Source organism: Nomia melanderi, chromosome 2, assembly GCF_051020985.1.
Source record: "Nomia melanderi isolate GNS246 chromosome 2, iyNomMela1, whole genome shotgun sequence".
Lineage (NCBI taxonomy): Eukaryota > Metazoa > Arthropoda > Insecta > Hymenoptera > Halictidae > Nomia > Nomia melanderi.
The window spans coordinates 14,250,048-14,275,164 of record NC_135000.1 but is presented as its reverse complement, the minus strand read 5'-3'; the positions used below and the strand labels follow the sequence as shown (position 1 = coordinate 14,275,164).

Genomic DNA, 25,117 nt, shown 5'->3' with positions numbered 1-25,117 from the left:
CTTTAAAATACAGAAAATCTTATGAGATTTAAATAAATACAGTTTGTTGGTTGTAAAGTGCTGCCAAAATTTATATCTTAAATATATATTATACTACAAAATATTTGTTTATTGAAAAGTAGCCTAATATTTAAAATTGTATATTTATTCAATTATATCACATAATCAATTATGTTTAATACGTTTGTTGTAACAAGTGTTTTTAGGAAATAGGAGGCTATTTTCTTTCGTATTGTTTTTTAATAAATTTTATAAAACTGTAGATATATTAGATTTGAATAAAGTTTATAAAACTGTAGATATATTAAATTTGAATAAATTTTATCGTAACGTTAATGTATATTCAACTAGTTACATGTAATAATGTAACGTTGAAAATGATTTTTTTAAGCATATTTAGAAACAGTTATATTTTTCATTCCGTTATATAAAATTTTATAAATACATTGAACTTTGAACCACAGAATGTTTTTACAATTTAATGCAGCGTTTATGAGTATTCAGAGAATATAAATATAATTCGCGTGTAATAATTATTAACACAGTTAGTTGTATACTTTGACATGTTATTAATGCAATTAATATATAATATAAATTAACATTGATTTACCTTCTTTTTTGCATAAATTTATATTACTCTTCTTATTTTATTACTTAAAGGCATTAATATTTCAAATTTCTGAATGTTTATTTCAACAATACAAGTTCCCTTGTTCGTTTCGGAAATAAAGAATAATAAAATCTGAAAAATTCACATTTACTTCCTGAACACATTGCAAATTCTATATACATTAGTGCATATTCCAATTCTTGTATGCATTATATGCTAAAGAAGGCAAAAATATTTTAAGGACATGAGTGTTCACACTTTTTTAATTTAACTATTTCATTGGTATACAACAAGTAGTCATACGTGTACGATATTTCTATACAGACAATTTCTTGAAATTATTTTTAACATTTAAATACTTTCGTGAGTATTCAAATGTTTTTAAAAATTTTATTATAAAAAATTGTACATAAAATATTTTTAAATATTTTTTTTATACATATAGCACTTAAGCTACAAAACTGACAAACAACACGATAAACATTTTAAAAATTAATATATCACAATTGTACTTTGAAGAAACATAAATACGTATTATATTCCCTCAGCATAACAGCCATTTACATTTGATGTGGATTGATTATTAGTTAATTAAACTAGCATAAATTAATATTAGTGTAATTAATATATATGTATATATATTTATGTATATGTAAGTACATATCGTATTGTAGGCGAAATCAAGTATCTCTTTATGCAGAGCTTTTTATTAGTATCCAAATTTATATATCGTATTAACAATGCATAGATCACTCATGTCCGAAAAATTTAAATATAAGTAATATATACAATGTTTATATTGTTTGGTATAAATTATTTTATTTTCCATCACCTAGTACTGCAACAGTACTAGTTTAGTTGAAGTCTGCATATCCAATGAATAATTATGTTTCATTCTTATGTATGTCAGTGGAACATTCAGGCTATTATATACATATTTCTCGTATTGCATATTGATTTTAATTGGTGATTAAGTGTCAACCAAGTAATTCAAAGTCCTCGTCAGATGTATCAGACTGGGAATCTACATATTGAAGATCTACAACTAGAAAGAGGTACATTAAGATAAACTATTTTAAATCCAATTTACTGAATAAAATATTACAAAATAATCAAATAATATAAAAACGGACTATTTGTAAGAATTTAATTTTAATTCTTTTATATGTTATTAATAAATTATTATGAATTTATAAAATGTAGATAATACGTATTTAAAAACATAATTTCCTTACTAAAATATTTAATTTTATTCAGTATATGATATGTATATAGAAGTATTTACAACTTGTAGCTGCTATTGCTTCCGAAGCAGCATCATCGGATGGGGACCACTGTGTCAATCTCTCCGTACACAATTCTAATAGAGGTTGTTTTTCTGGAATAATCAGTTCTTCTTGAATAGAGTTGCACAAAGATTTAAAATCTTTTTCAGTTGCACAAAAAAAACACTGGAAGAAAGAAAAGCATTATTCGTTTATTTATTTATTTATATAATTAAATAAGAATTATTTCTTAATCGATAGATCTAATTATTCACTTACTAATGCTACAGAAGGATCTATTCCTGTAATAGGAATACGACTAGCAGATTTACAATGATAAGTAGTGTCCATTTCAATTTCGTCCTCCTCTAATTTTTTATTAACACTACCTGATCTTTGCGTTGTGTGAGGATCTAAATAAATTACTTCGTTTCCTGAAAATATTATTATTTATTTTCCGTTACATTAAATTTTTTAGAAACAGAGAATATATACATACCAACACATCCTATGAAATATAAAGCAAGATTGGGTTTTCCTCCTATTACTCCTAGAGATTGTGGGATTTTGAATGAAGTCTGAAAAATTATAGGTATGCATATATTATCCTTCACTTCATTCATGTTTCAGTCCATGTTTAGCCATTCATGCAAGAACATTTATTTCTTTATTACTTTAAGCCCGTTAATGTAGATAGGATTAATCTCGCTTAACCCAAGGCGAAGAGGTATTAAAAGTAATAAAGGCTTCCATTGGCTAGGTGCTTTTAATGGTATGTCACCATCTGCTTCTGCTGTGGTACCTCCTTCTACTCTACATTGTCTTACTGTAAAGGTAAAATTAAATTTTATACTTCAATATAAAAACATGTAAACTATAGTAAATTATCGAATTATCTGTACTTACAAATATCGTTAACTATTAATGTATTGTCTAGAGCCACGTGTATTGTAATCGAGCTCCAATCATCGTACACAACTAATTTTCTAAAAATTACAGTTCGATAATACAAAATATTGTTAATATACAATAATACACATGTACAATCAGTAAATATGTACTTTAATACTTGTGCTATTGTATTGGGACCAAACCATTGTCCAACTTCTTTTCCTTCTGTTGCTCCAGTTACCGCAATTTGGTGAATTGAATATACAGCAGTCTTTTTATCTTTAAATCTTTCCAGAATTTTCAGGTACGTACTATTTCTAGTTTCTGGTGTCCATTGCCAATCTTTACCTATTTTTATGTGTATGTTATACAATGTTAAAAATTTGATCTTTAAATATTATTTTGCTGGCGTAAATATAAAAGTATTAATTATTAAAATCAAATATAATAAAAAATATTTTATTGTAATATCATAATTTAATTGTTGACTTAAATGCAAATTACCTAAATGTAAGGTAATTAAAGCTTGTCCAAGGACCATTTGCCCACATCTTAACATACAACCCCAACCTTTGTCGGATGTAAATGTAGTGTTAGATTCACCAATTGGTACAAAGTTTTTACGATAGGTAAACCATAATTTAGACCTTATGTCTTTACGAATTGCATCCAATTCTGAAATTTGAGATCTTATGCATCTAAGTTATTAAATATTTCTTTGTTATAATTATCTGTTAAACCTTTGATAGCATTGTATTTTTTTCCAAGAACCCAAACTGGCTCATCTGTCTGTGGTATATCCTCTGGTTCATCTAAGATGTTTTGTGTGAAAATGCTGTCCATTTTTAGAATCACTATAAATACTATTTATACTAATTGATAATCTTTAGTGTATCATATGTATGAAATGTTCTGTTTTTCTATAAATATATTAAAAAAAAATTAGTACTAGTTTTATCGACAAAAATTAGTGATTGAAACAAGGTTAAGCGTTTATTAGAATATAATGATATTCCATATATACAACACAACCACCTTCAGTTTGCCAAAATAGCATTGGTCATTGCCCATTCGGCAAAGATTTCATCATTTTCACAAATGACAAACGTAATGTGATTTAGCTCACTTTATAAAAATATCATTAATGTTATGATAAGAGCACTGCGATTGATTAACAAAATCTTTAAGGTAACACGTTAAGCAAAATAATTTGTACTTGTACGAGATGCGATACCAAACATAAAAGCATCAATATTAAATATTCTAATCGAGTATGTATTGTTATGATTAGAAATATTTTATTCTGAAGGATGTGACTCATGGAATATCAACGCAAACACATATTTAATCTCATATGGTTGACATTTTTACACATCGTAGAATGGGATTTGAGTTACCTCTTTCCTACACTAGATGGGGCAACCATTTTCGTATAAAATATAACTGCCCACCCTACACCTCTTACTGCCCAAGTTACCAATGTTTCAAATAATATGAAAATTGATATATTTTTTTTAAATTAATGATATATAAAAAGCAATCTAGATTTCTTGGAGATATAACCATGTTTTTAACGAAGAAAATGTTCTATAAAGGGGACCAACAGCTGTGCAGTTTTAAATTAATAAATGTATATTGTAAATTATTCTAAAACGCGTATTAAAAACCGAGTTTCTTTTTATGTATATCATAACCTTCAATGCTCGGAAAAAGTGATGATATTAGACATCATTCTTTATTAAACCACAGATAATGGTCCTTTTGATATCCTGATTTAATTTTTCAAAGATTGCTGTTAAATTAGTATATCGTATACCTCTTGTTATATTTTGTCACGTAATCTACGTCCATTAAGAATCTCAGGAGTTATTTTAAATTCTCCTTTATCAAATAATAATTGTAACGCAAAATGTAGAAACGAAAGGAGAATATCCTATAAACACAAAATGACTTCTGTTTATTAGAGGAATCAGTAGACTGCATCAGGCAGTGAAATGTTCATGTCTAGCACGAATGCACGCAATGGCACTGATTTGGTTGATCCTGCCCTAGATTATATTGGAAAATTCAATGGCAGTCCGATGTACCAATTACCATGTTCAATGTGTAATTTAATATTTTAACAACCAATTAGTAATTGCTGTAGATTTTTCTTTGCCAAACATAGATTTAAAATTCATTTTCTTCCATCAGCCTCAATAATATTTCGAACGTGGATACTAATTGTATTTACGTTACCCAATATTTTCATTTTGTTTTATTTAAAAGTTTGTTGAAGTATAATGTAAATACGCGAAAGAATTAGTGTTCTAATTTTAATGTCCAACATCTGTTATACGTCGTAATTGTATTAACGAATCATGATAGTTGCTACGAGCAACTGCCGATATTTTAATTTTACTGCAACAGTTGTTAGATTATACAAATTGAAAAAAATTCATTATCAAGTGAATCACTTAAGAGCACTTTAAATATTAAAACATCTATATGCTAACGTAAATCATTATTAACTGTTATGTGATGGGAGAATTGACCAGAAGATGCTTCTAGCTACATGACAGTCTGAACAATTAATTACACAATTGCAATGTTGTTAATATAAATACAGAGTGTTTCTTATGTTAGAAGATTACGCCCAATATGTAACATAGATAGCATAGCAACACATTGATATTACATTAGAAACAATTTTCGCTTATTTCAATCAATTGTTTGTAGTTTGTCGTTGCTCAGTCGTTGTCTAAGCATGTCATGGATATTACGTTTGTTCTATAAATTAATCACATATATTAATTTAAATTACAAAATATACATTTACATTATTCTTTAATGCTAAGTAATCCATATTAGAAATAACTACAAATGTTTTGTTACCAGAAATAATTGGATCGCGAATGTTTATACGTCTATAAAACAATGCAAAACATATACAAGACAAAATATGATCGAAATATTCAAATTTTCTCTATCTTTTTTTAAAGTTTTTAGTGATAAGCTACAAATTGTATAAAATTTTGTGATATTATATCACGTTATTCCAAAATACCTTCACGTTTTCTTTAACTCTATGACACGTGACTCCTAAATCATGAAAATCTCTTGGAAGGTTTGAAATATTATAATAAGACATAATGAATATGTATTTTTACAGTTTGAATTCATCTTTTGCCTCGCACAACCAAAGCATGTTTGCAGTTTGAAATCGCATTATAAATTCGAGAAATAGTAGAAAAATTAAGTGTTTGCAAGCTGCAAACACATCGTCACAAAGGGTTAACATGACTTTATATTATGATGCATTAATGAACATTATATATAAATGAATGTGCTGACATATCGAATAGTAATTTGCTAAAGAAATACACACCTTAATATTTTAATAATAATTCATCTAATAAAATTAAGTTATTTCTTTCCTAAAAAATATGAAAATACATTTTGGCTAACCGAATGGCTAACATAATTTTAGTTTTTATAACTCGATCCTTGAACAAAATAGATATGCATGATTGTTTGGAATCAACTGGCTAACAAATGGCCACAGGAAGTCCATACAAAAAGGTTAATGACAATAGTACTCGCAGCCGGAAGTGAGAAAATATTTTTGAATTACCGCATTAGATTAGTATTGCATAATATTCGGACCATTAACCGGCGATGCGGTGCTCCGATTGGCGTAGAGAACAATTTTCAGTCTGCTATATGTTCAACTTCTACCTGCGCCGTCGACTACTTACCCACTTTACGTTTTCCGTTTATTCCGGTCAGTCGCTCCATTCCACATAGTGTTAAGATCATTTCGCTTAGTACTTATAAATTCATTGCTCACATTTATCATAATAAATTATAATACAACATAGTAATTCTTGTATTATAATAGTGCCTGTATGTATATACATTTTTGATAATACTTTTAATATTAATAACATTGGTTTACAATTTATTAGTTGTGAATTTGTGAGATAAGTAACAATACGATGCAACAGTGACATTCCAGTGCCTATGGATTTGATTTAAAGGATCAGTTGTTTCAACCAACAAAATTAATCATAGAGGTATACATTTTTTAGTATTTTTGTTACATCGTGTTAAGCGTTAGCGTTATTCGTTAATAGATTTTATATAATTTTATTTCAATTTTTGCAGTATTTTTCTGTTCTTACTTCATTATTTGGGTTTGGTTTAATAACACTACGAATTATTTGAATTTATTTAATAGGTAATTAGTTAATATCTGTTTTCTTTTGTATTGCATTTTTATTTTATTGTACGCTTTTATTTGCAATAACAATTCGGTTACAGTTGTTATTATTAGAATGTATGGGACATTTAAATATGTAAAATGTATCAGAATAGCAATTTTAAGAAAGACCAGTATGACTTCTACCTTACTTTAAAAATAAATTGTTATATAGGAAGAATTTTTCTTGCCTCTAATTTTTTAAAAATAATTTATAGAAATTGAAAGTTTTATTAATCAACATTTATGAAAGAAATTGCCGTCTCTCTCCGTATATTTTAATTTTACAAGATCTGGTTTCTGTGAACAGATTGAGAGATTAAAAAGAAAGAAATGTAGTTTATTTAAATGTACTAAATTAAAAATAGTTACGAAACCTTTCTTTGAAGAAATGATTAGTACGAATTACTTATGTTATAAACAATATTATCATAAAGTGTTATATAATGCAAACCATTTAAGACTTCACATGTTCATAATATTCACCGAGGGGAGTAAACAATTCTTAATCAATATTAGTCCTAAAATTAATGCTTTGAATAAAAAACTCGAAAGTTTATTCATAATCACACCGTGTGCGCGAGACAGTAATACCAGCCGTGCTAGGCTAATTCATCTCAAAATTCACATTAATTAATCTCTTTCTATTTTCGTCGGTGATGAATTATCAGTTATTAAGGTCATTTTTTAATTTCATTTATTTTTGAAAACCCAAAATTAACGACTTTAAAAATGATGTTTAATTTATAATTAAATTTAATTTATAATTGTCAGTGTTAAACATATACGCATATCCGGTTATAGATCAAATACCTTTGGACAAATGTCAGTCTCATTTTTCCATGAATGAAAGCTTTTGTAACGTTGTCTCCCTTTATGAACTGGTTTTCCTTGAGACTTTCAACAGGTACGTTAACATATCAATGCATACTACATACCTTCGCATGAATGTTATTGAAGTGGTCAACCAGGAAGTCGCATGAGACACGAATTTCTTGAGAGCTCGCTTTTTTGATGCGTCTCTCACCGTATTATGTGCACGTATAAATAGGTTTAATTGATAATTACCCGCAAACGTACATTTACGGTTTCAATAATAGTAAAATGCTCCATTAATATTAATAAGCACTTGCAAGAGAATTCACTTTCACTATCAAGCCCGAAATGATTCATTAGATTCACGTAATTAATTGTTCGAGGGGTATAGTAGTTTAAGCCTATAATGATTCACTGTATTCATAATGCAGCGTGTTCGCTTATTTCCCCGTTCATTGCGGTGTTAACCGCTAATTGGTTTGATAGATTTATTCGTCACGAAATTAAATCGGATTTAATCGTAAGGTGATTGAATGGTTTAGCATAATAGTGGTCTAACTTCTATTTCTGAATTCTCGAGGTAAAATACTATTCTCGAGTGTTTTTGGATTAATTAAATAGTAATAATAGTAATAGTAATAATAACAACAACAACAATAATAATAATAATAATAATAACATTTTGATAATGGACAATTAATAATAACTAATATTATTAATAACATTGTAATATTAGTAATTAATTAGTCCAAGAACATTTCACAATAGTTTTTTTCTTGACAAATCAGAAATAGGAGTTAGATTATTATTATTCTGGGTTATTCAGTATGACAAAAAAGTAAACAATTAAATCTGTTTTAAGATAAGCAATGCAAATAAACTGTGGCTTTAGAGAGAGGACGCCATAGTTTTACACAACCATTAAATCATAAACATTTTTTATACAGATATTGAAAGTAACTAAAGGAGAAACTCTAAAAGAAACCGAAAATTATTTATGATTTAACCAAATAGTTTGTACCAAGGAATAGAAACGGAATCAGTTTTTCTTCTCGTATTATTAAATTATGTAAATAATGTAAATAAAATTGAGGAAAAATGAATATTTCTGAGAAGTATTTCATGCGATCAGTTATCTAATCGCCATTACTTCCAACAATTTTCTTTCGTTATAGGTATACAATTATTCTATTAATACCCTTTCCTGTACTCTACATACAATAATTACACAAAACGAGTTGAAAGTATAGAATAAAATATTTCAAAACTTTTTTATGTAACAGGAGAGAATATGATTCGAGATTTAAAAATAGATTAAAAGAGTAGAACAAAATTTGTTTCATGTGAACATTCACTATTATAGAAATCAAATTTGAAAATGTACCGATATTTGAATGCATAATGATTCACAGGCTAATTAGTCTGTTCGTGATCGAAAAATTATTTTGTTATTACGAATTTATTATTTCTGAAGTAAATTTGCACTTATCGTGGAATAGAGATAGTGATATTGTTGTTGTATAGTATAAAGTAGATATAAGTATTTCCGGAAGCATGTGTAAACACTATCGATTAGACACGTGGACATATTGTAGAGATTATGATGTTATATGATAAATATCAGAACAACGAATTTCGTGTAACATTTCTAGACGATTTCAAGAGTCAGTGTAATTACCTATTTTTTACTATGGAGGATCAGAACAATTCAACAAGTCCGTTAATACATTTATGCACACACGTGCACTCTGCTACGTTATAAACTAAAACAAACAGCTTCGTGCATCTCTTCTTGATTCAACTACGCATATTCACTGTCGAAAAATTCTGATGTGTCACCTTATCCTAGTCTCCTTTGTATGAACAACGAGTGATCACTTTAGATATTAATTGCAGCAATCAAAACCTTTCTTTGCTTCGCATAATATAATTTTTATATTATATATATTTCTTATAAAAATTTTTCTTTTAAATAATCAAAATTATCCTAAGTGTTATGTAAACTGAATTTGTACGTTTTTTCATGTATATGGCTAATAGATATTAAGAAGAATCCAATAGGCAACATAAAATATATTTTTCCTTTATGTAAATTGAGACAATAGTTAATGAATATTCTACTTCAAAAAGCTTAATATGATAGTTGCAATTATATATTATCAGTTCATTGAAGTTTAAGTCAAATTTCAATTGTTATTTCTTTATAACAACATATAAAGAACCACCTTTAGTATATTCACGAATTTGTGACTACAATAAGTAGATATGGAAAGCAATAGACAGACTCCTTAGTACAGGAATTTTTTTTGAAAATTATACTGAATTTTTGGCCATCACATTTTTCTATAGACATGATGTTAATTTTATAAGTAAATATTTTCAAAATATATATAAAACGTTCTTTAGACTTTTCTATTACTTTGTATAAGTTTCGTTTCCTCCAGGTTTTAATTACTGAATATAGAAATTAACAATTTCTTGATTGTTACAGACTGAAGTAACTTTTTTAAAAAGTCATTAACACTTCTAAAATGACATTATTTATAATATTATTTCAAATGCACTTTATTTTATCTTATGGTTGCTTCAATATGCTTGATTACTTCTGAGATAACGTTATTTGTAATACTATTTTAAATAATGTGTTATTTTGTTTTATAATTGTTTGAAAGGTTATTTAAAATGATTAATCAAATTGTATCGGGTTACTCAAGAGTCTGGTTTCTCTGAAGTATAACATGCACCAGTGCAACGATTATTCTCTTTTGCAAGAATATTAGATGGACCAGATAAAAATCTCTCACAGATGACCCTTTTGTAGGAAGAGTTTTGCTTCAATCAAACTCTTGCAAAAATATCTTAATTAAAATTAAAATTAAATTGTAATAAATTACTTTGAAAATTATTTTTGTCATATTTGTAACGAAAGAAACAACGAAACAATTCATTATTTAATACTCTTACTACATCAAATGAATCGATAACATGTACAATTTCAAATAACAATATTAAAAATAAATGTTCGAAATAAATAATTATTTCAAACAATTATTTCTCACTTTCATTTTAAATACAATCTACTCAGGTTTACAGTCCAATGAAAACAGTCGCCAGATTCGTCCAAAAAACTATATTCTTGAATCTCAATTTTTTATAATTTCGAATAAACACCGATTACAAAATACCCTTCATAAAACCTTATCTCACGGCGCGTACGGTTCCTCAAAATTTTGAACCATAAACGTGGGAGAGGAAAGTGGCGCAGCAGCCTCATGGAACGATCAATAATCTCGAAGCGGTCGGTTGAAAGTGTGACTCTATCATTTGTATCGCCACAATCGTTTCGCTCTCGATCGTGAGCGCACTTCGTCAAAGCGCGATCTGAATATTTCGATCTCCAACTGTCTGCGAATCTTTCGCTCACGACAATGAACTAATTCTCATTATCAATTCAACCCTGTGATTCATTTACGTGCCGAACATAATGTGACCGTCGCCAGTGATCTGTGTTTAAATTCGAAAATTGGAACGAGCCCGAAACCTACAGGTGGAATGTTAATCACAACTGAAAAACGGATATCGATTTGAAGATTCTCATCCTCCAAATTATCAATAAGTAAATTAATTTTCAACTATATGGCAATTTTTTCTATTTATCACACCAGTTTAACCATGATCGGTCAAATATGTAGTTACCAAATTGAGAAGTTGGACAAGTTGGACGTAACACTAAAACTACCAGACGGATCAAAATGACCCATTCCTGATTTCTTCATTTTGCAATTATTAAAAAGACAGCGCATGTTTCTCTAAGAAGTTATTAAAAAAAATTATTTAGCAATGTACGAACTGAATTATAAATCAATTAAAGTCTCAATAAATGCACTCTTGAAGTTTATATACAGGAATTTCAAAAAGTCAATTTAACTGCTTAGTAGTTTCAGTGTTAACAAATTAGACGATAAATTGTTCTTAGTGGAAACGGAAAAGAGAGGAAAGACAAAAATTGAAAAACTGACTAACTAGGCAATATATGAATTAATATAAAGTTAAATGAACGAAAGGAAACGCAAGAGTTTTAAATCAAATTTTATAATCGGCCATTTGACCGGTCACGGTACGTTAAATGTTAACGAACTACATGTGTAATAATACACGCTGTCTAATGTGAAATCAAAGTGAGCCACCAGTGGTCTACGCCGACGTGAACGTGTTAAAGTAAAAATAAAACGAAAATCAATTACTTCAATGAGCGATTTTTAATTGATAAAAAGAATAACTGCTAGTTTCTGTTTCACAGTGTCATGTTTAACACTAAACATATCGGCACTATTCCTACCGTAACCAGTCAAATAGTTGACTACAAAATAAAAGTAAAGAACTTATTAAGAATAAAGTTAAATGAACGAAAGACAATGCAGAATTTCAAATTCGATCACTTGACCGGTTCCCGGTACGGTTAGTATTAAATTAACATTGTTAACCGTGTTTGCTATGAATGTATTGAATTCGCAGTCCGATAGTAACTCGATTTCATAGTTATCCACTTTTACTATTGACCGTTTTTCTTGACTCTTTCGAATTAGAAAGTAGTGAAGCGCAGGCAACAGCTACTCCTGCAAAATCACGGTACGTCCGTCGTTCAATACTTGGATGAGCGAAATTCCATCGAAACGGAAGGCGATCGAAGGTAATCCTGGACGAACATCGACCAGCGAACAGCGAGAAACGTTCGAGAAAAAGTTATAGCTTCTTGACCGCCGCTATCTTTTGATTTATGCGCAGCATTGCGGCAGGAAAGAGTACGTACATATACAAGCATTTTTATCGTGTTCTGGGCGAACTGCATTAACACGTTAACTGCTACGAAAATCTTGGGCGTTTTACATAATGTTTATTCTTTCATAGCGAAAATGAATAAGAGCAATTGAAGTCGTGAATTTCGAAATAGCAGAAATTCACTTTTCGACACTATGTTAGTTATTCGCATATGATGGACCGATTCGAATCAGATCAGTTCAGATTTAACAGCGAAAAACTAATAGTAAAACTTAGAATCAACATCTTTGTTCATAAATTTCTTATTAATAAACATTCAGTTTTAATATCAGTGAAAAATAGTTAAAAACTTACAAATCTTCATTTTATAAGCGAAAAACTGAAAAATAAGAAATATTCGATTCGCTTGGTCTATCCTAGCTGTTTGTAGCGTACTGAGGTCCAATAATATATTTAAGGTAATGTACAAATTTAACTCTTTACATGGTTTTTAAGAACAGTAACATTCGAAACAGCACAACTGAAGCCATGAATTTTAAGATAGCACAAGTCAACCAATCAACATTATTATTTATTTTGTTGATTCTTATTGCAAGCATCGGCAACACATATCTTCGTTACGTGTACATTTTTAATGTTATTAAATAGGTCTGAGTAATCTGAAAATGGTTACATCGACAACTCATGTGGATAATATTAAAAAGTGGAGTTATTTTAGAATTCACGATTTCAATTATTAATTGTCATCGTGGTCCTTATATTATGTTATTATCAATTTGCTTACGATAACACTGGATTTACGATTTAATTTGAGGTATATTGGATTGTGTAAATATTGCTTTATAAATGTTTACGACGATTTGGATTGATGCAATTATCCGGATATCGCAATTATTTATTATCAAACCTCTAACCTAACCTTCTTATCTAACACCAGTTTTTCTAAGAACAATAAAGTGAACTGTAAATGCTCGTAAACCTAGTATTAACCCTTAGCACTCGAGAGGCGACTATCAATATTATAAAGTAAAAAATCACAACATTATAGTTTGATATTTAACATTAAGCTTCATAGAATACATCAATATGTAAAATATTAAAATAAAATAGCTTTGCTTCTTAATTTACGTGTAATTTATAGTTAAATTAGTTTCAAAAGATGTTATTTGTCTCTGATCAGAAAATGTTAAATACTTGTAATGAAAAACTCAATATCAGTTATCTTACACGATATAATTGTTTCGATGCAATTCAGAATCGATGACCGCCATGCCAGTAAACGTGTTAAAGCGTTTCGGTGCAGACCGCCGAACGCACACGGGTCGCACGTGTGTTCACAACTGTTGCTTTGCGTAACAGGTTGTCGCGGTACCTGCGCCGAGAATGTCGCGCGAATATGTTGATAAGCTATCCATGGATACGAGTGTACTTGAAAAACTGATAGTGCATTCGGACGAGGTATTTAGACGGTACCAGAGAGTACGAACGAGAATATTTTGATCGGAACGTGAGAATTGACCTGAAATAAGCATTGCCTCTACGATTGCCTCGCATTACAGTAATGTGGCCACGCTGGCTGCGAGCATCGCCGGCAATCTGTGTCGCTGGCTACGAAAAGGAAAGGAAAAACGAGTTTGAAGCTGTGGCTTAGTGAAATACCACTTGACTTACTTTGTAGTGTTATAGTTGCATGAAGAATGGTTTGATCTTGTCGAGCTTTGTTTGGACATAATGTTTAGCAGTCGATGTACGTTGGAGGACAGACATATTTGTATTAGCAAGAACATTGAATAATATTGAATAATGTTAAATAGTATTGAATAAAGAATATTAAATAAAAAAGTAAAAGTAAAATTAAAAATAAAAATAAAAATAAAAATAAAAATAAAAAGTCGTATGCTTCTCACATTGTTTCAATATATCGAGCATTTGGTTAGTTATTTTGTTGATTATGATTGTGTTTTGTACATTTTCATTTTCGATTATTGTCTAATGCAAACAATGAATATATGTTGTTAGTGCATTGATCTGTTGTTCCGATTACAAACTTATTAGCAAATAAAAATTTCATTTCCGTATATTATTCAGCAGAAATGAAGTGCTAAAAAAAACATGTTGTCTACTATAACAAAATTTGAATGTGCATTTTGTTATCGGGTACTAGTGTCGTGGTAATGTAGATTATATATTACTGATAGTTACCTGATAATGGCTAACACAATGTAAAGTAAACAGCTTCATGTTATGTTTATTATTATGTATTTCGAAGTTCAAATCGTTTACTGAACAATTATAATAATATCTTTGATAGATTTTTAACAAGAGAAAACTGATTTCTTGCCATCAAAATCTTAATCATTAGGTTGGATATCATTTTAACATATAAGGTATCTACTTGGAAAAAGTTTGCTATTCAAAATTTGGCATCACTTGTAATATTCACGATTTACAAATAAATTAAGCAATGAATAATAAAATTTCATTTTTATTGCTATTAATAATTTTATTAATGTTTTTCTTCTAGATTATTTTAATTTATCTCTCCTTTATTCTAATAAAAAATAATATTTTATTGTTTCCTTTTTCTTTAATGTAAACCTTGATCAGTTCCATGAAGTACGGAATTTTTCCTCTTCAAGTAAAACGCGTTGAATATGCATGAAAGTCGGATCAATCTTTTTTACTGATTTTAAACTAGATTATTGCACCTGTCGAATTATTAATGTACTTGTTGAGATAAGTATAAGGGGGAAGAGTAGAGTAGAACTTCAAATATTATCAAAGATAAGATTCCGAAAATTATAATCGTAGCAGTCTGTTGGAGAATTAGCAGACATTAAGGCATGGAAGTAAAAACATTATGACTCAATGGAAAAATTTCTCAATTTGTATAATACATGCTTTGATTAATAATAAAGCTGCAATGATAAATAATGTGATAAATACTGTTATTGATGAAAATGGACATCTTATATGTTACAATCTAAGAACGAACTTTACGATATCTATTTTCTTTTCTTATAATATTCTGTATATTATAATTGTGTTTAAGATTAATGTACTTTTATTATTATTACACACAATAGACGAAATGTACGAATATGTTTGATCCTCGCTATGTACTTCGAATTTCTTTGTTTCGTTTATAACGTAGTAATATAAACATAACTACCGTTGCTACCGTACCTTCTCTGTCTGTTTAAAATACAACACTTTCTACTTTCGTGGTATTATTAGGTCATTGCGGCAACTTCTGAGTACAATCCTTTCTCTGATATTGATAAGTCAAGTCATGCCCATGATATTTTTTTCTTGTTTAATTTAATTCAATTTGTTTAATATAATTTAAACTTTTTTATGTTAGCAAGTCGAGGAAACACAATTTTCAATTTTAAATTATTTTACTTTATCTAAATGATTATAATTTTTTTTAAACACATGCTTCGTTATAAAAGTATACATAAAAATATGTTTGATATTTACCATAAATTTTAATTTTAAAACAGAAAACTAGGATTATTAATGAATTTATTTCAACTCTTTTTAAGGGGTGATTTTCAAGAAATAATCGTAAAAGTAAGTGATTTTTATGAATCTTTTTGGGCTGAGTACTGATAATACGAGATTAAACTCTTTTGGTCTGTTACGAGAAGGTTTTAAAGTATTAACCAAATTTTTCTTTTTATTCTTATGATTAACAGATTATTTATGCGTTTTGTGATTAAAATGTAAAAAATTAGAAATATTCTTAAAGATATACAGTTTGTGCTAAGATTAAATCTATTTTTCAAAGAATAACACGAAAATTAGAAAAGTTTTAACAGTTAATTAGAAAAAGAAACGATAGAAAGTATTATTTTTTAATGAATATTATAAAGCACTGTACTTTGGATATTTTATTATTTTGCACTTTCATGTTTTTCATAAATACATAAAAATCAGTCCAACAGTCAATTTGGGTTAGCCATGTGCAAATAAAGCCGTATTTTCTGCGATTGCTTTTTTTCATATCACAAAGTATAATAGATTTCGCTGAGCTGCGTTTGAAACCAGTAACCTTTCAGGACACAATGGAGAGAAAGAAGTCCTCGGCCGAGACTGCCAAGGATACCGAATACGGAACGTGAGTTTTATATTTCTGCAATGCATCGCTTTACTGCGCTGTAGTTCCTTTCTACATTTCAAAATAAATTGATATCGCATGTAAAAACTTTACACGAATTTTTGTTCGCTGTAAATTTCAGTAGATCGTTAGAGCCAATAATAGTGGAACGTAATTTATGTGCAGGCCGTTGTACGTAGATTACACAATATACTGTTGTGGTTACCACCGACGTACAAGACAAAATGTAATAAAATAACTTGAATTTTGAAATAATAACTCTTCCACATTCACTAATGTAATTTATTGCTTCAGGTGGAAACGTTTTTACTTTCAATCATTGAGATGATAAATGACACTTTTATGGATGTATGTTATTATAATATCACTTTAACACTTAAATGACGGTTTTCAGTTTTCTTATTTCATAATTATTGATATCTTTAAAGCGTTAAATATCCGAAATGATTTGAAAAATAAATAGTTTCATTGCAATACTATTATTAATATGCGAAGAAATCGAAGAAATCTATTGTCACCATTTTTATAAGCATTACTTGCAATAATCTTACTAAACTGCAACAATCATGTTAAAACGCTCGGTTTTTCTTGCTTTACATTTCTTATAAAATGTATCACTACTTTATTATTAAAAACATGATTATTTATGTTTACCAGCAAAACATTAATACATTTATACCGTTATTATTATTTTGTACATTTATATTATTCGTAGAAATAAATTTTTCGTAACTCATTTTTTAAAGATAATTTTAAGAGCTAATTTCTTTATTATTTTTATTATTTATTACATTTTAGGATATTTAAGAATCGCTTAAGTAGTTCTTTGAAGTATAACGTAAAATTAAACTTACAAATTTTAAGTGTTAAGGCATATGAAAATATTAACAAATAGTAGTAACAATAGATATTAGATAAGAATAAGATAAGAATTAGATATCGTTCTTTAAAGAGGAGTATCTGACAATTAAATAAATCTTCATCATTTTGAACGCATGATAAAAATTATTATCCCCTAGATCAGAAAATAATCTTGTCAATCATATTTTATCTTGATATATTAAACCTAGTTTTTCAATCCTTCATTACACATATCTAAATTACAAATATACAATTCATTCATATACACACGAGTACAATTTAACTATAAACAAAATATTCAATATAAATTAAAATACATTATTCATTGTTTATTTACTAATTACCTGTTTCCGATAAATAGTATAAATATTTATGAAGAGATCCTAAACTATTATAATTGTTTTACTATAATAAATAAAATACATTGATCTGAGTTGACTGATGTACCACATGATTAACCCTTTGCGTCTGACAATTTTCCAAACTTTTAAAATCTTTTTCCATAAAAAGCCGAATTATATTTCAAAGTTTTAAATATTTAAGAAAAAAGTAAATATGTCTGAATCTCTCATTATTCGAATAATTATATTATTTATTTGCAGTTTTCGGTTTTAAGTATCAAAGCACAAAATCACCATTACAGTAACATTTGACTCTAAACGGTTGAACTAAAATAGGAATGATAGCTAGTTTTAAGAATGTCTGTTTGTGAAAGTGTAGTTAAGAAGGCAGACGTCAAATTTAACAATGAGTCATGTTATGTGCAACATAAAATTTTAATCAAAATTTTATAAGTAATTTTCTGTGGAACTGTCAATAGTGTCAAATACGAAGATGAACTGGTATCGTCATGGAAATTTTGGAAAAAAAGAAGATACGTGGTTGCAATATTGGCGTTTTTCGGATTCTTCACGTCGTACATTCTTCGCGTCAATTTAAGCGTGGCTATTGTCGCGATGACTGCGGATATTGAAAAAGTCGATGACAACGGAAATACTTATACCGTAAGTAGCGGAAGTTTCTATCATCTTTGATCGGTCCAATAGAAGAATTAAATTCTCAAGCTACCATTGAAGAAGCGATGGAAGTATATGTAATAAAAATAATTGGACAAAACCTAATTTCCATCGAATTTCAATTTATCTTATATTTTAATTCTTTTATTACCTACTCATAAATTTTATACACGTTCATGCTTCACATTTTAATTTTAGAATATTAATAAAATTTTATATTGATATTGCTGCAGTATATTTATAAAATATCAGTTATTTGACTGAAACACATTTTTGTATTATTCATTTGTGTAAAAAAATTTCTTTCCATTATTTTCAAGTTATTAAAATTTTATAATATAATTATCATAGATGTATAAAAAAGTCCCAAATGGAAACAGACCAGATGACCAATGCAAAAATAGATAAACAATTTTGAAAATACATTTAACAAATGCTAACATGAATGCATATAATATTCATTACTAAAATAAAATGAAATGTGAATTATTGATTATGTCAATAGCACTTTATGGTTCGTATATTGATACCATGGAAATTATATACAAAATATAGATACATGAGTAGCAGGTATAAAAATTATAATATACAATGAGATAGCTATTCAACAAAAATAAACAGTATTCAAAATGTACTAATAATAATAAGTAACATTAATGGATTAAAGAAACGATCTTATCGGTAATGATATGTTTGGAAATCGAATGAAGAAGATTAATTTGTATTTGCTGATAAACACTTGTCTGGATTTACCTTATCGTAATACGGAGAAACTTGTTCATCAATTACGCTCTGTGAAAATCTCATTATATCGCGTTCTTTCAAGCTCAACTAATCAGATGTGCACAAATAAAAAACTGTTACACAATGTCCGATTAATAGATATTATTACAACGTTGAACACTGTCTGTATATTCTTCATCATTATGGAATTGAACAATTATTATTAATCTCGAAAACAATCATCGTTAATATTCTCTAATTATTCATTCAGTTTTCGAAAATTTATATTCCCATCATGATAACAGTAATAAATTAAACGTATTGAAGCTTATATGGAATAAAATTGTTCGATTTTTAAAAAACTAAATAAATAAACAGTATTAATTTTGTAACGCATTAAAAAAGAGCTTATATTAAAATTTCTACTAACAAAAAATGTTTTTAAATACTCTAAGAAGCTAAAGAAATGTTTTGTTAATAGAAATTCTAATGTAAGTTCTTTTTTAATATATTACAAAATTAATATTTTTCTCTATTCAGTTCATCTACTCAAAAATTGAACACTTTCATTCGAAATAAGCTTCAATGTATTTAATTCATTGCTGTTATTGTGATTTGAATATAAATTTCTCTACGACACTAAAGAAGCAATGTAGTGCACAGTGCAAACAATGAATATTTATTTTGTTTACTTTTATATGCATTCAGAGTATCCATTGCAGGAAAAAGAATTCAACTGGGATTCGAAAACGCAAGGACTGGTTCTTAGTTCCTTCTTCTATGGATATTTGAGCACACAATTACTCGGAGGATGGCTTGGAGCCCGTATTGGTGGAAAAAGGGTGTTCGGTCTTGGAATCGCAGCCACAGCTTTTTTTACAATCATCACACCGCCACTGGTCAAAATAAGCGTTTATATTTTCATTGCTTTAAGGATAATCGAAGGAATTTGTGAGGTAGGCACATCAATTTAACACTAGAACCACCAGACCGGTCAAAATTACTCATACCCGATTTCTTCTGTTTGCAACTATTGAAATTATAACAGATCCTTTTCAGAGAAATTATTAAAGAAATTGATTTAGCAGTACTCAAATTGATTTGTAAATAAACTGAAATCTCTTAATAAATGCGTTCTTGGAGTTTCTATAAAGAAATTTCAAAAAATCCACTTGATTACTCTAGTTCTAGTGTTAAATATTTCATTTTTACGATTTTTTTCGTACCCTCAAATATAAATTAAATTTTAAAAGATTCAATTTTTATCATTACTTTGTTTAGGAATTGTCACCTCTTTTGATATTACATTCATTTATTATTAATTTGAATCTATATTGCACAATTTATTAATCACCACTGCCTTCACGATTATACGCTATAGCAAAAATTAATATGAAAAATTTCCCTTTAAAAATGAACAAATGGACTCAATGTAAATTTGAACATACTGAAACGACTACAGATCGTTTTATAAAAAAAACAGAAATGGTGTAACAGTTATAATTCAGAAACACCTCAACATTTAAAAATGCTGTTCAACCCGTTTGGCGCCTGCCTTGATGTTTTTCGACTTTTTTCTCAAATCCTTTATTATGTTTTTTAAACAACGTCGTAGATTTTATCGTAAAAAAGAATAAAGCAAACCACGCATATGAAAAATACACACGAGAAAATAATGATTCTTCGTCTATTAACCTTCCGTATTTGAGAATATTTCTCATTATAAATATTCATAATTTATTTTTTACCTTGCTATTCAAATACTTTTATTGTTGACTGTATGTATAATAATCTACTATATAATCGATAAGTTTTACTTTTATTCTTCAATGTTTTATTGGTTTATTTAATATAAATAACCTCAATTTTGTTTAACCTTATATTTATTTATAAAATTGATTTGTTCATTACTATAAATCCTCCTTAAATACATCTTATATTTATTTATAAAATTTATTCGTTATTCATTAGTTATCCTTTGTTAATTCACTATAGGGTGTTACGTATCCTTGCATACACGCAATATGGTCGCAATGGGCACCTCCCTTGGAAAGATCGAAATTAGCAACCCTCGCGTTTTCTGGAAGTTTCCTTGGAACTGTTTTCGCTATGCCTGTTGCTGGTATAATGGCTGAATACCTTGGCTGGGAGTCCATTTTTTATGTCTTCGGAGCAGCAGGCCTTGTGTGGTTCTTCCTATGGTGGATAATCGTAAAAGATAAACCGGAGGACGATCCATATATATCTGAAGCGGAACTTGAATACATCAAAACTAGTCTTGGACATACTAAAACGGACGAGGTAAATAGACTTAACAGAAATAGGGTAAAACAGACTTCAAAATAATATTAAAGAAATTATTTTCGAGTGATTTATTTGCTATATATATATTAACACTAAACGTGTCACGAACAGTCAAATGGCCGGTTTTAAAGTTTGATTTAAAATTTTATGTTTTCTTTTGTTCCTTTAACTTTATATTGATTTCTATATTGTCCGATTAATCAGTTGTTCAATTTTTGTCTTTCCCTTTATTTCTGTTTCCACTAAGAAAAAAGTATCGTAAGATACGTTTACTGTTAATTTGTTCATTATATGGACATCAACAGCCAAATAATAAACACTTTAAGTAAAAATAAAATAGTAAATATGAAAGTAATTGAATCTTCGACTAAAATACCATTAACGTAATGTTAATTAAAATAATAAAATAGAGCATATAATAAGTAAAAGAAATTTTTTTAAATAAATTGTCAATGAAGTTTTGAAATTTAATTTTTATTTGAATGATCTGTAATTTTGATATACGAGGTTACTCGCAATAAGTGTCGGTTAAAATAACATACGTAAATTTTTTATAAGATTAATATTTCAAGCGCTAATTAAATCAATAATTATAGTGGAATATTCGATAAACTTAAAATACATTTAGTATTACTTTACCTTATTGAAGAAAAAAATATTTCACAATATACTTCACTATTCAAAATATTTTATTTCTTCAAATATTTATTTTTAATGACAAATATTTTTTAAATATTCGTTTCTAATACTTTTTGCACGTTGAATATTTTAATTACTTTAGTTATTTTTAATATCTTGAATATTTCATTAGTAGTAAAACACTTTTTTGAGTAAAGAGATATTTTGTTTATACAAAAAATTATTTTTGTATTGCACAGAAAATTACTCATCCGTGGAAGGCAATGTTAACATCTCCACCAGTGTGGGCTATCATTGCAGCACATTTTAGTGAAAACTGGGGTTTCTACACCATGCTCACTCAACTTCCAACATTTATGAATGGTTGGTAAAACACATTACTTGAAAAGCATCATCATTGATTGTAAACATTATTAATTGAAATATTCTTAGACGTTCTCGATTTCAAATTGGATAAGACTGGATACTTATCCGCCCTACCATATCTTGCTATGACTATTGTTGTACAATTTTCTGGACACTTAGCAGATCACTTGAGGGCGAAGAAAATTTTGACAACCACGCAGGTCAGCTCACGTATTTTCTACCTCTTTCCAAATAATTAAAAAACTTTAATTACATACAGGCATTTTTAAATTAAATTGTTAATATTAAATGTACGTTATCTAAAAACAAAGTATATAACAAGAGTAGATAAATATTTATAAAAAATATTAAGTATTACTATAATTTTTATAGGCAATTAAAGTATATGAGTTTTGTTTAGTTTATACTTCTATCGATAGATTAAACATATCCGATCGATGCAAAAGTTTTGACGTTCTTTTATTTATTATATTAGATTATATTAATATTATATTATGTAATAATATATTAATTATATTATATAGATATAGAAGTATTTCATACACGTTATAATAGTTTAAAAACAGATGTTATTTGTTGCAAGTGGAACAATTTTTTTGTTAATCACGTATAAAAACGTCAATACTTCTGTATCAACATAATATTTTGAACAATTAAAAAAAATGATTATGGTTAATTTATTGTTGTAGGTTCGCAAATTATTTAATTGCGGAGCTTTCATATTTCAAACAATATTTATGACGTGTACTGCTTTCATTTTTACTCCAACAGGAGTGGTTTTTTGTATTACCATAGCAGTTGGTCTTGGCGGTTTCGCATGGTCCGGTTTCGGGTAAATTTTTTAAATTTCAATTATAAGTTAAGGCATTAATGAAAAGAATACAAAAAATCATTTTAATTTTACTTCGAATGTCTATAGGACTTGAAGTAAAAGTTAGTCTAATTTGTTCATCATATATTATTAAAATTAATTTATTAGTTACAATATAACGAATTTTACATAAAGTATTAAGCTAATAGCAAAGTAAATATTTAACAAATTAATTTTCAAATTTTGTGTTTTTTAGAGTAAATCATTTAGATATTGCTCCTAAACATGCAAGTGTACTTATGGGAATAGGAAACACTATTGCTACTTTACCTGGTGTTGTTAGTCCTATTATTACTGGATATATCGTGCAAAATAAAGTGAGTTCTTTTTGCAATGTACTTCCCTTATTTCTATTTTTTGATGTACTATTACAGTAAAAAAAATTGTATAACTTCTACTTCATAAAAAATAGTAAATAATAATATATATTGCAACATATACATATACACATATTCAACATTTTTGATATAATATATTAATAAAATAATGTATTGTGCAGAGTCCTGGAGAGTGGCGCATAGTCTTCATTATTGCTGGTACAGTTTATTTACTGGGAGCACTTATATATGGTTTATATGCATCTGGTGAAAAACAGAGTTGGGCAGATGAAGAAGAAAAAACAGAAAAGAAGCTAAAACGATCTTATGAAAATCCTGCCATGGAAGTAGATAACTTATAGTTTACAAAAAAATAAATTTACTGAATGACTAATTCCAGAAACATGTTGCTCTCAATTTCATATATAATATATATGAATATATATACATAAATATGTATACACGAGCAATAGGTTGTTACATATTTTTCAATTTATCAATATTTGTTGCATAAATTATATAATTTTATAGAACATTCTCTAAACAGTATTTAAAAAATAGGTTTTATGACTATAAATCAATAATTGATTTTTTGCTATGACTGTATATTGCATTTAACATGTAAGTAAAATATATTAGAATATTTTTCTAACTTCATACTTACATAACAATTAACAGGAAAAATTGAATTACAACAGAATCAACATATTTTTTGAAAACCTTTAGTTTTATGTGCTAATGTGTATTCTTTAAATTATTAATAAGTTTCATTGATCTTTCATAAATTAGAAAAATTATGACTAAATATATGTATGTATAAGCAAAGTACATGTAATAATATGTACATATTTCACAGCTTATATTATTTTATAAAAGAAAAATTATTATTTATATACAGAAAAGATGTTGCTGATTATTAATAATACCTTATACCATTATGCAATGTACCTATAAATAAATTTTTTTATTAAATAACAATTACTATATATACAGAATAATCAACCATAAAGAAAATAATTTTATCATTATTAATATTTAACACAGAATTTAAATACTTAAACTATAAGAATAGTTGGTTTAATGTTATAAAAAATAAAAAATAATTCCTTTATAACATGAACACGAATTAATCAATCTTCATAAATACAAATTTTACATAATGAAAATTCCATTAATTTTTATAAAGTAAAAATTATAATAATAACAAATTTTTTTAACATCCTTATTACCTTCAATAAATACAGAACAATATGTATAATACATAGTTATTAATGTATTATATTTATAATAAGAAGA

General features: G+C 27.8%; 2 protein-coding genes across 21 annotated transcripts; one reads left to right on the top strand and one right to left on the bottom strand.

Moving 5' to 3' along the window:
- Positions 1-59: 59 nt before the first annotated feature.
- Positions 60-13,961, bottom strand: Atg4a (Autophagy-related 4a). Of its 7 annotated transcripts, none has more exons than XM_031988108.2 (10): positions 4,164-4,179; positions 3,507-3,686; positions 3,271-3,441; positions 2,937-3,114; positions 2,782-2,861; positions 2,550-2,701; positions 2,375-2,453; positions 2,155-2,309; positions 1,896-2,061; positions 65-1,655 (listed from the first exon to the last, which is right to left on the bottom strand). In XM_031988108.2, exons 2-10 carry the CDS (start codon positions 3,607-3,609, stop codon positions 1,588-1,590), a joined length of 1,152 nt encoding a protein of 383 aa, XP_031843968.1. In that variant the 5' UTR covers positions 3,610-3,686; positions 4,164-4,179; the 3' UTR covers positions 65-1,587. The 7 variants fall into 7 exon arrangements, with proteins under 7 accessions (XP_031843970.1, XP_076221194.1, XP_031843969.1 ...); XM_031988107.2 differs by lacking the exon at positions 4,164-4,179 and adding an exon at positions 4,130-4,146; XM_031988106.2 differs by lacking the exon at positions 4,164-4,179 and adding an exon at positions 13,829-13,961 and having other exon boundaries at positions 66-1,655.
- On the top strand, positions 6,503-24,726 carry MFS9 (major facilitator superfamily transporter 9). Of its 14 annotated transcripts, none has more exons than XM_031988097.2 (14): positions 11,104-11,438; positions 12,123-12,280; positions 12,409-12,624; positions 13,961-14,348; positions 16,150-16,177; positions 16,666-16,724; positions 18,406-18,589; positions 20,047-20,280; positions 21,320-21,625; positions 22,507-22,630; positions 22,700-22,833; positions 23,323-23,465; positions 23,701-23,821; positions 24,004-24,725. In XM_031988097.2, coding segments are annotated over exons 4-14 (1,515 nt in total). In that variant the 5' UTR covers positions 11,104-11,438; positions 12,123-12,280; positions 12,409-12,624; positions 13,961-14,346; the 3' UTR covers positions 24,184-24,725. The 14 variants fall into 14 exon arrangements, with proteins under 14 accessions (XP_031843955.1, XP_076221192.1, XP_031843952.1 ...); XM_031988099.2 differs by having other exon boundaries at positions 11,105-11,438; positions 13,961-14,108; XM_031988098.2 differs by having other exon boundaries at positions 11,105-11,438; positions 13,961-14,301.
- Positions 24,727-25,117: the final 391 nt, after the last annotated feature.

What these genes read in the sequence shown, in the direction of transcription:
- MFS9 (XM_031988091.2), top strand. Translation starts at nt 13,569, where the DNA reads ATGCTCGTAAACCTAGTATTAACCCTTAGCACTCGAGAGGCGACTATC. An exon ending in GCGACTATCAATATTATAAA is followed by an intron (nt 13,628 to 16,149) that starts GTAAAAAATCAC and finishes ACTCTTTTTAAG; the next exon opens with GGGTGATTTTCAAGAAATAA. An exon ending in TAATCGAAGGAATTTGTGAG is followed by an intron (nt 20,281 to 21,319) that starts GTAGGCACATCA and finishes AATTCACTATAG; the next exon opens with GGTGTTACGTATCCTTGCAT.
- Atg4a (XM_031988106.2), bottom strand. Translation starts at nt 3,609, where the DNA reads ATGGACAGCATTTTCACACAAAACATCTTAGATGAACCAGAGGATATA. An exon ending in ATATTTCATAGGATGTGTTG is followed by an intron (nt 2,310 to 2,374) that starts GTATGTATATAT and finishes TAATATTTTCAG; the next exon opens with GAAACGAAGTAATTTATTTA. An exon ending in AGCAATAGCAGCTACAAGTT is followed by an intron (nt 1,656 to 1,895) that starts GTAAATACTTCT and finishes ACCTCTTTCTAG; the next exon opens with TTGTAGATCTTCAATATGTA.